This window comes from Bactrocera neohumeralis, unplaced genomic scaffold, assembly GCF_024586455.1.
Source record: "Bactrocera neohumeralis isolate Rockhampton unplaced genomic scaffold, APGP_CSIRO_Bneo_wtdbg2-racon-allhic-juicebox.fasta_v2 ctg1412, whole genome shotgun sequence".
NCBI lineage: Eukaryota > Metazoa > Arthropoda > Insecta > Diptera > Tephritidae > Bactrocera > Bactrocera neohumeralis.
This window is the reverse complement of record NW_026089713.1, coordinates 21,225-39,093: the sequence shown is the minus strand read 5'-3', so window position 1 is coordinate 39,093 and position 17,869 is coordinate 21,225. Positions and strand designations below refer to the sequence as shown.

The window sequence follows — 17,869 nt, the reverse complement described above, 5'->3', positions numbered from 1 at the left end:
TATTTGCATCATTGGTGATTCCTGTTGAAAGAAAAATTGAAGCATTAAAATATCACAATGCTGTTGTTGGGAGCATCATAAGGAGCATGCATACATATATTTATGTCTCTTCATATTCTTGGGCATGTGAGACAAGAACATAAAAAGTTTGTTTATGTTTTCTGTGTGAGAGATGTATTTTGTACACATTTTTCGCTGTCAAAATGGATCAAAATATAAACGAAAAGCAAAACGAAATTCTTCGTTGGGAGTGTATTTCTGTCTCTTCATATTCTATGCTTCGGCATATATGCGTTGTCATCATATGCCGTAAATACATACTTATATTTCTGTCTCTTCATTTTCTCGGTTAGAATATGTGAGAGAATTGTAAACAATGTTAAAATTGTGAAGCGAATTCCGACCTACAATGTTAACAAATGCGGCGAATTCCCTTTCACGAATCTATCAAATGTTCGCAGTCGAACCTGCACCTTCTCTATGTTTTAAGTTCTCTGACGCAAGCACGCTCTAAAGATTCTTTTTGTTATAATCGATATAGTTTCGCCATCTCCCACTCCGAAAAATGTCGCTATTTTTTCTATATGCTGCGCTTTCTCCCGACGAACCCAATCGAAACAGTGCTAATTTAATTGCTAATTGCAATTCGACAGAAAATTGTTTACATGAGTGCGTTTTTTTAAATTCCTCATAGTTTTTTATTAAATCAACCACATCTTATATTGGTATCTATCTACTCTTAACATTTGACGGAATCGGTCTTCGTCCAGTGTTGTCAAAATGTTATTGCGCTAAATGTGTGACTTAGATATTGTGCTGTAAACTCCTCGTCGACATTCCATAACAACAGATACTTACATATATTGTCAGCCAATTCATCTAAAACTGCGTCATCCTCACTTTCACATAAAAATATTTATTACCTTCAATGTCCATAATTTCTTCAGCAGCTTCATGAATTAAAGCGTGGTAAATTTTTCCCTAAAACTTTTTTTCGACATATTTTCCAATTTGTGCGTAAATTTTGTTTACAAACAATGTTTTTCTTCACCGATCAGCTGTGAATAAATGGTCTTTGCAAGGGTTACACAGAAACCACAAAAAAACCGTTCATTGTTGATGGTAAATATTTGCAATTGCATAATTTGCAAACTCAGATGCACAAGATTCTGAATTGCCCTAATATTATTGACGGTGTAAGACTAACTCCGTGGATTACTTCCAAATTTGAATATAATTGATTCTAATTTTATTCGATTTGTTATTGAGCACAAAAAAAACATAAGGTAATATAACCTCATATTCGCTTTTTTATTTTATTATTTTATATTCAACTTGTAATTATTACATTTCAGTTGTTAGTTGATAATACTTCTGATAATGAAGTTAATTAATTTTTAACACTAATATTTATAGTTTTTTAATTATAAACATTTTCAAATTCAATATAAATCTGCAAGAGGCAAAAAGTCCATTTCTCCATTAAAAGATCCAATCAAAATGGTTGCTACAATAATATTTCCTGCAATCTTGGGTCGTTGCATAATTGAGATGGATTGACGGATGGATACTGAATAATAATAGCTGAACAATTCTCAACCCATGATATGATGTCATTCGGGGATATATATAGATAATTTTTCGTTTTCGTCAACAACTTCTTAATTTTTAACCAATAATAATTATCGAGCTAGTTCTGATCCAAAGAATTAATTTTTTCTTGCAGGAATATGATCTCACTTAATCAAGTTTTTTTCGTGATGCTCTGCGAATTTGATTGCAATTCTATTCTATCATTCCCAATATATAGAAATTATATTATATCTGAGACTGGATCAGTTACAAATGTATGCACATATTTATAGTTGCCTTATAGCCCTGACAGACGAGCAAAATTAAAGCGCCTTAAGCAACGCTAATGCGCATTGAAATTTTATGGTGACAGACGGCAGACTTGTGCATTTAGCCAGCTGATAGTGAAATTTATTTATTTATTAAAAAAAGAGTGAAATAAAAGTGTGCGAAAAAGCTAAGAATATTGGAAAAATGGATAGCAAACTGTAAGTGGTTTATTTTCTGCCATCTAAAAATATTAAAATTTGTTTTTGTTAATATACTTGCACATAATTTAATTGGCAATATAAAAACTTTTTACCTCTGAAGCTGTAAGCACAAACAAGGCGGCAGATTTCAAGCGACATCTGTCAAACAATAGCAGAAATCGGCCATTTTTGAGCAGTGTTGCCTACTCAAATTTGGTAAATTCAGCTAAATGCATAGAATTCTTGTGCATTACAAACTTGCGCAAGTAATGTAAATTTTGCCCGCTAATGCATATTAGCCCTGTCGTCTGTCAGGGCTATTAGGATAAGTGAAGACTGGCAATACCAGGCAGTGGTAATAGCCCTGACAGACGAGCAAAATTAATGCGCCTTAAGCAACGCTAATGCGCATTGAAATTTTATGATGACAGACGGCAGACTTGTGCATTTAGACAGCTGATACTGAAATTTGTTTATTTATTAAAAAAAAGTGATATAAAAGTGTACGAAAAAGTTAATAAAATTGTAAAAACGGATAGCAAACTGTGCGTTGTTTATTTTCTGCCATCTAAAAATATTAAAATTTGTTTCTTGTTAATATACTTGCACATAATTTAATTAGCAATACAAAAACTTTTTACCTCTGAAACACAAACAAGTCGGCAGATTTCAAGCGATATCTGTCAAACAATAGCAGAAACTAGCCATTTTTGGGCAGTGTTGCCTACTCAAATTTAGTAAATTCAGCTAAACGCACGGAATTCTTGCGCATTACAAACTTGCGTTAAGATGGGTCAAATGCGCCAGTAAATTAAGCCCGCTAAAGCATATTAGCGCTGTCGTCTGTCAGGGCTATAAGACAGCACCGCTTAAATCTTCAATTGTTCTGTACTCATCTGATATTGAGTATGTTTGTTATAAATGTTTGAACTACTTTTTTCACTTGCGGCCTTCGGCCGCGCTTCAAACAAAAACAAAAATAAATAAACCCTGGTCGGTCCAACACCGGGGTGTTCATAGTTCTTTTGTGTAGAACTACTTTCTGCACTGGCGGCCTTTGGCCGCGCTTCATAATAAATAACACTGGTCGGTCAAATACCGGGGTGTTCATAGTTTTTTTGTGTCGAACTACTTTCTGTACAGGCGGCCTTCGGCTTAAAAAAAATAACCCTCATCGATCAAACACGTACTTATATTAAACAAAAGGAGAGGAATACTGAAAAACTTTGCATTCTATAATAAGATTTTTCTATTTATTATGATATATATGTATATATAGATGTAGGATAGGTTTGAGATGAGCCTCCAATATTGTAGGATATAGCGTACGGCTACACGACCAATATGTGGGATAACGTAGGTGACTCGCCAAGTCCGATTTGAAGGAAACTAATGATCCACTGATGACTGGAAATCAAAAACTGGACAAACTTAACTTCACAATAGATAAATTTCACTTTATTACAACATTACAATACGTAGGTCGATTATACGTTTATTAACAACTGGTGCTTTTAATACAGGTTTACAATAGTTAGATCAATTCTTTATCGAAGAAGTGGTGCTTTACAATAGATAGATATTTTATTAACTGCCTCGGTCGCCGTCCGCTATTCAAGTGAAGTCCGTTATTGGTTTTATTCCATTCGAGTCCCTTTTTCGTTCAGTCAGTGTTGTCGTGCGTCAAAAACGTTCAGTCCGCACTGTCGCATTTCTTTGTCACCACTTTTTCATATAGTCCACAGTGGTCGATGTTGTTTTAGGTCCCTCATTATTTCCCACCCTTTCTACTTCATATCGACCGTGTCCTAAAAAGATGGTCCTAAGAATTTAGGTCGTAACTTCGTTCCGTTACCAAATTGTGTCCGCCTGATTGCAACCAAATCATTAATGTTATAGTCGATTGCTTTTTTACGTTTTCTATTAAATGACTTCATATTTTCTTCTTGAATTTTCTGTATGTTTTCTTTAGCTATTTCACGTAACCTATCACGTTCATCGTTTAACTCCATAACTACTTCATTTTCTAAAATTTCGTTTAAGGCAAAGTCTTCTTTTATCCGCATGTCGCAACCTGTTAAAATCTTAAATGTGGCCTGTTTTGTACTTCGATTTGGAGAATTATTTATAAATTACTGAACCTTTCCGATATACTTGTACCACTGTGAGGTATTCGGATGAGATAACTTAGCTAACATTGGTATTACTACCCTATGTATTCGTTCCACTTGACCGTTTCCTCTTGGCACCCCCGTCGTAATGAGTAGATGCCGAATACTGTTATTATCGCAATAACTTTGAAAAGCTTGTGAAGTGAACGCTGATCCCCTATCAGATATAATTCTACGCGGGATGCCGAAAATGTCTTGTTTCGAAAGCCTGTCTATAACCACCCCCGCGCTTGTATCTTTTGTTGGGTAGACACAAATTTTGTAAAAGCGTCGATAACAACTAAAATATATTTGTACTGTTTTCCGGTCGTTGTCATCGGACCTACATGATCTATATGAAATGTCCCTAAGGGATAATCTTCTTTGTCAATTGGCGACAATAGTCCTTCAAATTTACCACACTTTGTGTTCATTATTAAACATTCGACACAACTGCTTACTATATTTCTGACTTTTCCCTCGAGCCCTGGAATGTAGTAGTATTTCCCTACACAAACAACAATTAGTTCCTTTGCCGAATCCTTGTATAATATATCGTGAGAGATAAAAAAGTCTTCGTAAGAATTGTTTTCCAGTATTTTGCGAATTGCCCGCGCCCATTAATCCTTTTCCTGTGCCTCTTTTAATCTGTGCTGTAACGATTCGTCTACTAACATACTTAACTAACTTTACAACGTACTTAAAGCATCGACATGCTTCATTTTAGAATTAACCCCTCTTCCTCGTCTATAGATGGAATAATTAAATCATCCATGTAAGAAACTACACTTCCCTCATCTTTTAGGTCTTTAAAAATCGAATGGATAAATGTACATCACGGCACAAATTTGAATTCAAATTGACCTTTCATTGTTACAAACGATGTATATTTTCTAGAACTTTCTTCGACAGGAACATGCGAAAATCCGTTATCAAATCTAACATGGTAAAAACTTTATTTCCCTGGAGCTTCTCAACTACCTCGTCAATTAATGTCATTGGAAAGTTATAGCGCAAAATTTTCTCATTTAATTTGCTATAATCGCAACCTAACCGTTTTACTTTATCTTTTTTAGACACAAGTACAATCGGCGACGCGTAATCGGATACACTTGCTTTACTTGAGCGTCTACGATTATTTGATCTTGAAATGATACACGCCTAGGTGGCTGATATACCGGTACATCGTCCTTTAAAACAATTTTCTTTCCACCGGGGAAAACTTGATTCTTTTGGCTCATATTGAGCAACCAACTTTTCCACTTCTAACATTTTTCCCTTATCGAGATGTGACAAGTCATATGTTGATTCTGGCTCCTGTTCATCTATTAAAATCATACTAAAAGCTGCTATTTCTGCCTCTTCTGCAATTTTACCATTATACTTCTTGTTGTTCGCCTGACAAATATCTGGTTTATCCTTCCTTAGAAACCTATCGCTCTCCTCGCTAACAATTAAATCGACTTGACCCAAAATTGAACTCCTATTAATGCCGGATATTGAAGATCCTTATTGTTGACAGTATGAAACATGATTTTTATATCAATATCATCTTCTTTAGCTCTGGTTTCGAAACTACCTAACGTGACCACTTCTGAATTACCGATTCAGCCCAGTACTCGTTTATCTTTGTTTGACTTAACTTTAAGATTAAGTTTTTCGACTGTATCTACTTAGTATATCAAACACAATCGACTACCTGTATCAACCAATGAAGGAAAAATTACATTCCCTACCTCTACCATTTTAAACTTTAGTCCAAAATCCGCCTCTGAAGGTTTGAACGTTACTTCGGTAACTGTATTCAAATTATCTCTTTCACTTTTCGTTTGAACTGTCGGACATTCGTTGCGTTTATGGCCGACTTTGTTGCACTTGTAACATCTAAATTGTTGGTTTGTGCAATTCTTTGCTATATGCGAAGTTTCGCCACATTTGAAACATGCGCGGTTTATAATTGAACGTTGAGTGTTTTCCTTCCAACTTCGACCTTTAGTTTATATTTAATTTTCTCATAAATTTTTATTTGCTCTTTTAATTTCCTTATACTCCTGGCTTGGTACAAAACCGTTTTGTCCAATTTTGAATCGGGAATCCCTAGTATGAAATATTCTATTACGCTGGATTCCTCCAGTTTTACCCGATTCCCTATTCCCATTAAGGCATATAACAATTAAATGAATATTTCGTTTTGTCTCTTTTGACGATTCCTTAAAAGCCTATGTGCCTCAGCTGATGAAAATGATTTTTCGAATTCATCAATTAAGGCTTGATTTAAAGATATCCAATCACGGATACCGTTTTGCATAAATAAATTTATGGATTTCCGACCAGCCTGCTATATGTGCGTTTTCTTCAAAAGATTCTGCCCCTTGATTTACTTCCTGCCCGTCTGTACCGTTAAATGACGCAACGTTCAAAACGCTGCTACATAATTTTGGATCAGTCGCGATCCTTCCTATTTCAACATCCCTTCATTTCGTATCGATCCCGCACTTCTTTCATTTAATTAAGTTTGACATTTATTGTAACCCGGATTTGTGTTAAAAATAAATTATAACGTTTTTCCAATTAGTTAAAAGAATGCGTTTTATTTAATAACATCAATCGCGAGCTTAAGTGACTCATAAAACTTAAATACAGAGGTGTGTGTGCTTCCCAATTAGTTAGGCACCCAAATTTTCATGGTCCTTCGAGCCTTAAAGAAAGGCACTATAGATTAACAGCAATAAATTGTGAAAAGAATAGCACGGTGAAGTGACAAAACTAATTAGTAATAAATGTAACATATACAAAAAAAGACAAGAAACAAAAAAGTGCAGTGGCAAAACAAACAAGGAAAAAAGTGTGGTGACTCGCTAAAAATATATGCAAGTTAACGATAGCCTCCGCATAGAAACCTTACCCTAACTGTAAATAAAATTGAATCTTTGCACTTTGCAATTACATTGTCTCATAAATTAGAAATATAATTAACGTTTTTGATTATTTAAGAATTCGATATGCTTTTTCCGTTCTGACTCCAAAAATCCATTATTATCAAAACAATATCGCTCGCCCTCACAGAAGGCATAACAAAAACAATCGTAAAGAAAACAGAACGCTTAACGTTCTGCTGGAATTTGCTATCACAGCTAAAATTGTAATTAACTCCTTGTTCTGGATTCAATCAAGCTGATGCTTACACTTCAGCTTTAACTTTAAGTAAATAAAACCAAAATGTATATATATTGGTATTTCTGAAATAAAGATTTGTTTTTTATCTAGCAATCCACCAGAACCACACGTGTTCTCATTTCATCCGCGCGTTCGCGGATATAAAGTATATATTTTTTTAAAATTCCCTCGTTGCGGGAATTAATTGGCGCCCAACGTGGGGCACGAAGTCAAAAGTGCCTACAAAAAGTGAAGAAAAGTAAAAAGTGAAGTAAAAATTATATAAAAAATTGTCTTGTAAAGAAATAGTTTAGCACGAAGTCAAAAGAGCCTACAAAAAGTGAAGAAAAGTAAAAAGTGAAGTAAAAATTATATAAAAAATTGTCTTGTAAAGAAATAGTTTAACACGAAGTCAAAAGTGCCTACTAAAGTGAAAAAAAACATAATTACACAAATTTTTGAAAAGCTATTTGTACCTACCAAAGATTTAGAAGAATAACAGTGACCAAAAAAGTATAAGTGAAAAACTTTCACCAAAAAAATAACTGTGTGAACAAGAACAAGCAACGAAGTTTGGAAATTTTTTTAATTGATAATTAAAATAATTAATTAAAAACACAACTAACCAATAAAACACAAACAGAAAGAGTGACTCAAATCAGAAAAATACAAATATTTTGCATCATCAGCAACTTATTAGAAAATTAACAGTGACAAAAAAATTGTTAACAGCAGCAGTAAAAACATCAGCGGACGTGTCAACAGCAGCAGCAGCAACCATAATTTTTATAACAGGATTAAATACCCCACTAAGAGACATAATATTCTCTTTAAATCCACAAGATTTACCTGATGCTTTAGCAAAAGCTCAGGAACTAGAATCTAACAACCAAAGAGCCCGGTTTGCTCAAAACTTCACGTATGATAGAAACAGGGTGAAGCCAACATACACAAACAATAACTTAAGGTTTCCTCAAAGGAACAACGCTCCCAATAATAATATAAATTATAATTTTCCGAAACCAACTCCTATGGATATAGATCCATCTGTATCCAGAATTTACAATAGAGATTTTAATATGAGGGGGCAACAAAGCACTAACAATTTTTACCAACAACAAAGAAATAACAATTTTAATCAAACTGTAAAACCTATGTAAACAAATGCAAACTTCCAGGCCAATAGGGGGCAAAATCAGGAAGCACATGGGGTAAAGCGGCATAGAGAAAGTAGAGAGCTTTCGCCCGCAAGAAAAGAGCCAGAGAATTAATAATATGAACGAGAGCCATTTTTTAGGCGAGGAGGGGACGAACTCCCCTATTTCAAATTACACGACTCAAAATTAAATAAAAACTTAAAAGCTCTAGTTGATACGGAAGCAACCTCATGCTACATTAAGCAAGGGTTTATAATAATAAAAACGAATTAGCCATTTATAAGCGCATAGAAACCGTAAATGGTTATTCCATAATCAAATTTTACCACTTAATTACTTTATTTGGAGTCGAAGAAATCTTCTATGAAATAGAGGGATTAGAATGGGATCTCCTTTTGTGATACAATTTCCTTAAAAATATTGAGGCACTAATCGATATGTTCAATGGGAAAATTAATTACAGGGTAAAAAATAATTTGGAAAATTAAAATAAAAGTATGAATATTTATTTTGAAAATAAAACTAAGGAACAAGAAGTTTCCAAAAAACCAGCCGACGGAAATACCGGTAAATATAAAAAAATAAATACTGTGGAGCAGGAAAGCTCTACAACGCCAGCCGATGATAATACCGGCAAATTAAATAAAAAATATATTGTGGAACAAAAAAGTTCTATCGAAAAAAAAAGTTTGAAACGTTAGATTGGTTCATGACATTTACTTTTTGAAGATCTAACTTTTAGCATTTCGGCCGGAATATAAAAAAATAAATACATGTCTGGTTGAATGGCTAACGCCAGCCGATGATAATACCGGCAATATTATATAAAAAAATATTTCTTTTGGGACAAAAAAATTTTATCTTACAACGCCAGCCGATGATTTATACCGGCAATATTATATTAAAAAAATTTCTTTTGGGACAAAAAGATCTTAAAACGCCAGCTGAAGATTTATACCAGCAAAATGAAAATAGTAATTATAAAGAAAATATTGTGGAACGAAAATGTTCTACAACGCCAGCCGATGAATTTGCCGGCACCATAAATGATAACTATTCGATACTGGGTGAAAGAGGCTCAGAAATTAATAACGATAATGATTATTATTCGGAAAAGAATTCCGAAATGTTAAATACTAAAAATCAGGATAAAAATTAAGTGAATTTAAAACAAAAATAAAAGAAAAAATTGCTTAAATGCATTCAAACATCAATACAAGTTTTCCCTTCATGACAAATGTAAAAGCGGAAATAAGAATGAAAAATGAGGACCCGATAGGGAGCAGACAATATCCATATCCCTTATCTGTAAACTCGTTTGTTAATGAAGAAATAAATAAAATGATTAGCGATAATATAATAAGACCAAGTAAAAGTCCATATAACTCACCAATTTGGGTGGTACCATAAAAGGGTACAAATGATAATGGGACACCAAAACTTAGAATGGTAATAGACTACAAAAAAATAAATGAGCATACAGTTTCTGATCGTTATCCTATTCCGGATACAAACGTAATACTGTCTAATCTAGGCAAAGCAAAATATTTTTCTACAATTGATCTAGAATCAGGTTTTCATCAAATTTTAATGACAAAAAATGATATTGAGAAAACAGCTTTTTCCGTTAATAATGGTAAATATGAATTTTTGAGGATGCCTTTTGGGTTGAAAAATGCCCCTAGAATTTGGACGATATATTGAGAGAACATATAGGAAAAATCTGTCACGTTTATATGGATGATATAATTATTTTTTAGAAAAACGTAACTCAACACTTAAAATATTTAGAAACAATTACAAAAATATTAAAAAATGCTTATATGAAAATTTCATTAGAAAAATCAAAATTTTTCTCGGAAGAAATAGAGTTTTTGGGTTATATAATAGCTCAAAATGTCATCAAAACAGACCCAAACAAAATAAAATTAATTTTAAACTACCCAGTACCAAAAAGTTTACCAGCATTAAGAGGATTCTTGGGACTTGCAGGATATTATCGTAAGTTTGTTAAAGACTATGCTGCAATAGCCAAACCTTTAACAAAATACCTATCAGGAGAGAACGGTAGGATTTCTAAAAATAAATTTAAAAAAATTGGAAATAACTTTAGATAAGGAAGGAATATCTGCAATGAATACATTAAAAACACTATTGGCTTCAGAAATGGAATTGATACAGCCTGACTACTCAAAAACATTTGTATTAACTACCGATGCATCTAACGTTGCAATGGGTGCGGTACTATCACAAGGGGGTAAACCAATTACCTTCATTTCAAAAACTTTTAATAAAACAGAAAAAAATTATGCAACTAATGAAAAAGAGCTTTATGCCATTGTTTGGCCATTAAAAAATCTACGAAATTACCTCTATGGAGTAACCAATTTGGAAATACATAATGATCACCAACCATTAACATTTGCTTTATCGCCTCGCAATCCTAATCCAAAAATGAAAAGATGGCACGCAATTATAGAAGAATTTTCTCCAAAATTTATATACCAAACCGGTAAATCCAATATTGTAGCTGACGCATTGTCGCGTCTTGAATTATATAACATTTCCGATGATTCCCAAAGTCAGGAATCTCAACATTCAGGACAGAGTAGTGAAAACATTCAAATACAGGAAACACAAAAACCCATTATCAATTTAAACAACAAATAATATTGTGTAAGAACAGATTTACGATCCATGAGTTAATTGAAACCTTTGGAAATAAAAGGCATTTAATAGAATTTGATACAGTAGAAAACTTATTAACAATTTTAAAAGAATATATTCAGCCAAAGTTAGTAACGGGGATTCACTGCACAACAAACAAACTTTTCAGAACAAATTTGTATATACAAAACTTTTTCCAATGGATATTATTAATAAAGAAGATCAGTCCGGATTAATCGAACAAACCCATAATAGAGCTCATAGAAGCTATAATGAAAATGTTAAACAAATAGAAAAATTATATTACTGGTCAGAAATGAGGAAAAGAATGAAAAAATATGTTTGAAATTGTATGATATGCAATACAAATAAATATGATCGCCATCCCAAGAAAATACCAATAGGCAAAGCCCCAATCCCGGAAAAAGAAGGGGAACAACTTCATTTAGATATTTTCTACGCACAAAAACTAAAATTTATCACATGTGTAGAAGATAAATCAGATATCGAAGAAAAGGTTTTAGAATTACTTCAAAGCTTCACAGATGTAAAACAAATTACTTTAGACAATGAACCAAGCTTTACCACACCAACATTTAAATCCTTAATGCAAAGGTTAAATATTGAAATTTATTTTTGTGATCCACGTCACAGCATAACTATTGGACAAGTTGAAAGAGTCCATTCAACAATAATTGAAATAGCCAGATGTATAAAAGAAGAATACAATATTGTCAGTAATTTAGAAACAATACTTAGAGCTGCGCAGAAATATAATACAACAATACATTCAGTAACAAATTTTAAACCAAATGAAGTACTTTATAATAAAATAAAACATGAGAATTTGCCAACAATTTTAAAGCAAGCACAGGAAAAAATGCGAACGTTTCATAATAAACATAAATCAGGTAAGCAATATCATCCCGGCCAAATCATTTACGAGAAAATAATAGGAGAAAGGAATAAATTAGAACCTAGATATAAAAAACAACAAGTTAAGGAAAATTTAGAGAATAAAATAATAATTAATAATAGAAATAGAATTATTCATAAAGATAATATAAAATCATAATTATTATAGGTTTCCAAAATGATCATTTTAATTTTGACTGCACTAATCAGCTCAGTAACCGCTGATGTTATAGACTACACCCGACAAGACTACGTACTAATCGAAAATGGAGATGTTTCCATTTATGAGGAATACGGGGACCTATTTCACATTACTAATTTATCTTACTTTGAAAATATAATAGCAGACGAAAATAGAAATTTTTACAGTAATAACGAACAAAATCACGACAGCTTAGGAATTATTACACAGGAAACAGAATCAGAAACTTTGATAATTAAAACATTATTGGAACAATTAAAACAAACCCATTTTAGGCAAAAAAGGGTATAAATGAATTAGGAACACTTTGGAAATGGATAGCTGGTACACCAGACCATGACGACTTTGTAAAAATGAATGACAAATTGGACGAACTAGTAGTAAATAACAATAAACAATATACAAAAAATTCAGAAGTTTTTAAAATAATAACAGAATAAACTGACACAGATAATAATATTAAAGGTGATACCATAAATAGGAAAATAAAAAGAAAACGAAATCAATATGTTATACATGAACTGCAAAATTTAATAAATACAATAACCTTTGGTAAAATTGGAATTTTAAATCTTAAATCCAACAATTTTACACTTTGATGAACTAAAAAGCATAACATACTACCAACACGGTATAATGACAATAACAGATTTAATGGACATTTCTAAATTCAAAATAGCCTAAAAAGGAGACATAATTATAATTTATATAAAATACCCTAAAGTAGAACTAACATGTAAGTACTATGATATAAGAGCCATAGCTCAATTAGATGGTAAGCTTATTATTGACCAGAATATAATATACTGTAATAATAAATTTTTTAATATTCAGAATTGTAAAACAGAAATTTCAAAAACCTACTGTAAACTAAATAAAAAAAGCACATGTTTGTCAGAAATTTTAAACAAAAACCAAGGAAAATGTAACAAATTAAAAGAAAAAAACCTACAAATTGAAGAAATTAAAACAGGAGCGATCTTAGTTTCAGGAAAAAATATTGTAGATAATCAAACATTAAACGTAACTATTAAATATGCATTTGAAAATTATACTGTAATAAATAATCAATATTATGAAAACATTGAAGTAAAAATGTGGAATTATTTTAAAAATATCCATATAAATAATTTTGAAATTTTAGAATATTTCGAAACAACCAACAAACTGTTAAAATTAGACAATATAAATATTTTAGCAGAACGGAACAAGAACATAACAGTCCATTCATATTTTTGATACATAATTTTAATTTTGGGAATCATTTTCATAACTTACTTTTTACTAAAATTAAAAATAATCTCGCGAAATTCCCAGACCAATCGAAAATAAGCAATTTCAAGAAATCACTTATAATGCTCTTTTGGACCAAATATATAAATTAACTCAAAATAATAGTGAATCGGGGACGATTTATTTTAGGAAGGGGGGAGTTAACGATAGCCTCCGCATAGAAACCTTACCCTAACTGTAAATAAAATTGAATCTTTGCACTTTGCAATTACATTGTCTCATAAATTAGAAATATAATTAACGTTTTTGATTATTTAAGAATTCGATATGCTTTTTCCGTTCTGACTCCAAAAATCCATTATTATCAAAACAATATCGCTCGCCCTCACAGAAGGCCTAACAATAACAATCGTAAAGAAAACAGAACGCTTAACGTTCTGCTGGAATTTGCTGTCACAGCTAAAAATGTAATTAACTCCTTGTTCTGGATTCAATCAAGCTGATGCTTACACTTGAGCTTTAACTTTAAGTAAATAAAACCAAAATGTATATATATTGGTATTTCTGAAATAAAGATTTGATTTGTATCTAGCAATCCACCAGAACCACACGTGTTCTCATTTCATCCGCGCTTTCGCGGATATAAAGTATATATTTTTTTAAAATTCCCTCGTTGCGGGAATTAATTTGCATATATAAATATACAGTTACAGACAATTAAATAGAATCATCCGTTCTAAAAGTAAATAAATATGAATTTGATTTAAATTTGACTAAAATATATTTTAGTTATTTACTTCATGTCAAGTTCAAAATATTACACAAACAGTTCCGAAAGATTACAAAAACCAAAACTACGGTGAAAAAACATAAAGTTTAAAAAGAACAAAATATACAGAACTGTACAAATACAAAAAACATAATTAATACATAAATATACATACATATGCTAGTGTGGTGAACAAATAAAAACAAGAAAAAAACACAAAAACAGTGGTAATACAAAAGGCATACATACTCACATACGTCTATACATATGTATAACTAAGAGTACGCTGTACAATACATATTTACATATATGTAGATGTATACTAAACTAAAGACATATGTTAAAAGTTTTATACAAACAAAAACTCACACAATCGTGCGCGAAAGCGAAAATTAACAATAGCTAAAAAACAAATCGGGCGCGAAAAACGGTGCTAATTTTTGGGTTTAATTTGCCGGAAAACCCGAAAATTGTTCAGTATAATATATTAGCGGGATTCTGTAACCAGTCTCTAGTCTCTATTTGAGACATTTTGAGGTAAAATCTCAATTTCTGACTAGTTACTATTTACTAAACAGTCTCTAGCGTTTGTCTCAAAATATTGACTCAAACTCGAGACCTGGTAATTAGCAGGTCACAAAACCAAAAAGAACTCTTGTCTGCCATTTTGAATATACTGAATAGAGATCATAACAGATATTAATCGATTGTAGTTATTTTCTATGTTGTAAGCAACTCAAACACGAAAAGGTTAAAAATAAATCAATTTTATATAAATTTCGTAAATATTATGAAACAAAGTCAACATATATTTTTATTTTTATTGGTAATTGTGGTTTTTTTGACTATGTTATGGAAAATTTAATACAGTGGTACTCCAATATAACGAATGATATAATGTTGGGACCGTTCGTTAAACTGAAATATTCGTTATATCGGAAACGAAAACTAAATTAATATTGTTACATATATGTTTAAAAATAACTATTTATTAATGAATTCATAAACATTGGTTGAAATAAATACATATACAATGGAAAATGCATACAACAAAATTAATTAAAAGTTGAATTTTATAACAAAAATATGAGCATTATTCAACTGAAAAGAAATTTGTTATGCTCATTTGCTTCTGTGGGCGAGAAATTTTGAGATCCTGTGCCTTTTGATGTAGGCTTTTCAATAAAAATATTTTTTCCTGTTCCACGTTGTTTTCTTCAGACCATTTGATACACTTCTCAAAGCAGTCGATGGCATCAGTATGCTTTATTGGCGGCACAGCTACAACTGCAGCGGTACCACCTTCCTCCTCTTCTGAAATTTCTATAGCTAGTTCATTTTCAGAACTCGGGTTCTCTTCTACAAGTACATTGTCTAGCCTATTCCATGCTTCCAAATCATCTGTGTTGAACTTTGTCTAAAATTTTATTTGAATATTAATTTAAATTATTTCTACAAATGCATAAGTTAAACCATACCTGGGGAAACATTATATGGATAAGAGAAAGTGTGCTCTCCATAACAGAAAGGTCTTTTCTGAATTGCAAATCTGCTAGAGGTATATTGTCTTCATCATCTTCATCGTCAGGTGTGGTTTTATTAATTAAAATGTTTTTCCAACACTTCTGAAGAACAACCCCTGAAACTTTTTCCCAAGCTGCAGCAATAAGTTGAACTGCATTGAAAAGGGTGAGGTCCTTTAACGCTGAGTTTATATTTTCTTTTTGCACTACACTGCTCAGTAAAGAATTTCGGTAAAATAATTTGGTGAGGCGAATCGCGTTCTGGTCCATCGGTTGAATAGAGCCGTTACATTCGGTGGCATAAACACTGTCCATATTTTTCCATCTGGAGTCACCAAATCTTCTTCAGGTGGATGACTAGGAGCGTTATCCAGGAGTAATATTGCTCGCTTTGGTAGATTTCTACTTTCAAGAAAATCTTCAACCTATAATTAAAAGTATTATTAAGGAGTATTGAAGTGAAAATTGTTGTAATATACAAACCTGAAGCACGAATTTACTAAAAAACCATTTTATAAAAATTTCGATATTCATCCACGCGGATTTTGAGTGCGCATAGTCCACGGCAAGTGTTTTGTTTTTAAAGGAACGAGGGTTTTTTGATTTTCCTATTACAAGAGGCTTTAATTTCATTGTTCCCGTTGCATTTGAGCAGGCAAGAATTGTAACTCGTTCCTTGGATAGCCCGGTGCTCTGTCTTCATTAGCGTGAACTAGAGTTTGGTTCGGCAACATCTTCCAGTAAAGTCCAGTTTCATCAGCGTTGAAAACTGCATCAAGACTTATGTCATTTTTTACGATAATTTCATTTAATTTTTCTTTGAACGGTGTCACTTAATCAGCTTGGGAGGACAGTTTTTCGCCAGATTCTTTTAAAATTCGGATCCCAAACCGTTTTTTAAATTTACAAAACCAACCATTACTTGCCTTAAAATTTTCATTGGGATATTTTGTATTATGGGTTTGCACAGCTTTGGCTTTTAAAATATTGCTGTTAATAGGTACGTGCTTTTCACGCTGGGAGACAAACCACTTATATAAAGCCTTTTCCATCCTATGATATTCGCCTTTCTTTAACGATTGTCGTCTCAATGTGCCAGCATGTGTACCTTTAACACTTCTTATCACTTTCCGAAAATTGTTTAAAATTGTGCAAACACTCGATTTTGGAATACAATATTTCAAAGAGATTTCTTTCAGGGTTTTCCCCTTTTTATTGTCGTCAATTATTTTTAATTTGTCACCCAAGCAAAGCCGTTTTCGAATTGAAGGCATTTTTAAATAATTTATGCGATATCCTCACTTTACCACTTTGAACTCACAACTGATATTTCGGACAATAAAGCGTGCATAAAAAAATAAATAGAATTCTTTAAAAAATAGCTCAATTATAACAAGAACTAACGGGTATTTAACTGCCTGCATTGTTTTTTGTTGTAATACAACCAAAACCAAATACAAACGCCATACATTCGTAATATCGAGTTCATCCAATGTCCAGCTTTCGTTATATAGAGTCATCAATGTATTGAAAAACAGCGTTCGTTATATTGAACATTCGTTATATCGGCGTTCGTTATACTGGAGCACCACTGTATTTGTTATCGACATATTTATTTTCATTCAAGTTTAAAAACATCTCTGAATAATGAAATGTAATAGATTTTGTGACTGTCACTTACAGAATAGCAAAATCGTCTCAAGTCTCAAAAATTGTCTCCAACTCAAAATCTCAAATTTAGAGACTTGATACAGTATCACAGTACAGAATCGCACGGTATATATACAAATATACATACATACATAAATACAAATACCAAATTTTTCGACGCCTATGTACTAGCTTATCTTCGTGTATTCCAATATACATATTAACAAAGAGAAAAAATTCAATTTACTTCCCACATTTTCCGGTATACCTCTTAAATGATTAATAAAACAGTAAGCAGGATTCCATAAATTAAATAAGCAAAGGCACATACAATAATCAAAATTGTAACATATAAAATAAAACAAAAAAAGAAAAAACACGAAAGCAAACATACTATACATAAAT

General features: G+C 32.1%; 1 protein-coding gene across 1 annotated transcript; it reads right to left on the bottom strand.

Moving 5' to 3' along the window:
- Positions 1–15,384: 15,384 nt before the first annotated feature.
- On the bottom strand, positions 15,385–15,811 carry LOC126766495 (uncharacterized). The gene is made up of 2 exons (XM_050484267.1): positions 15,770–15,811; positions 15,385–15,708 (listed from the first exon to the last, which is right to left on the bottom strand). The coding sequence occupies exons 1-2, from the start codon at positions 15,809–15,811 to the stop codon at positions 15,385–15,387; spliced, it is 366 nt and encodes a 121-aa protein (XP_050340224.1).
- Between the last annotated feature and the right edge of the window lie 2,058 nt (positions 15,812–17,869).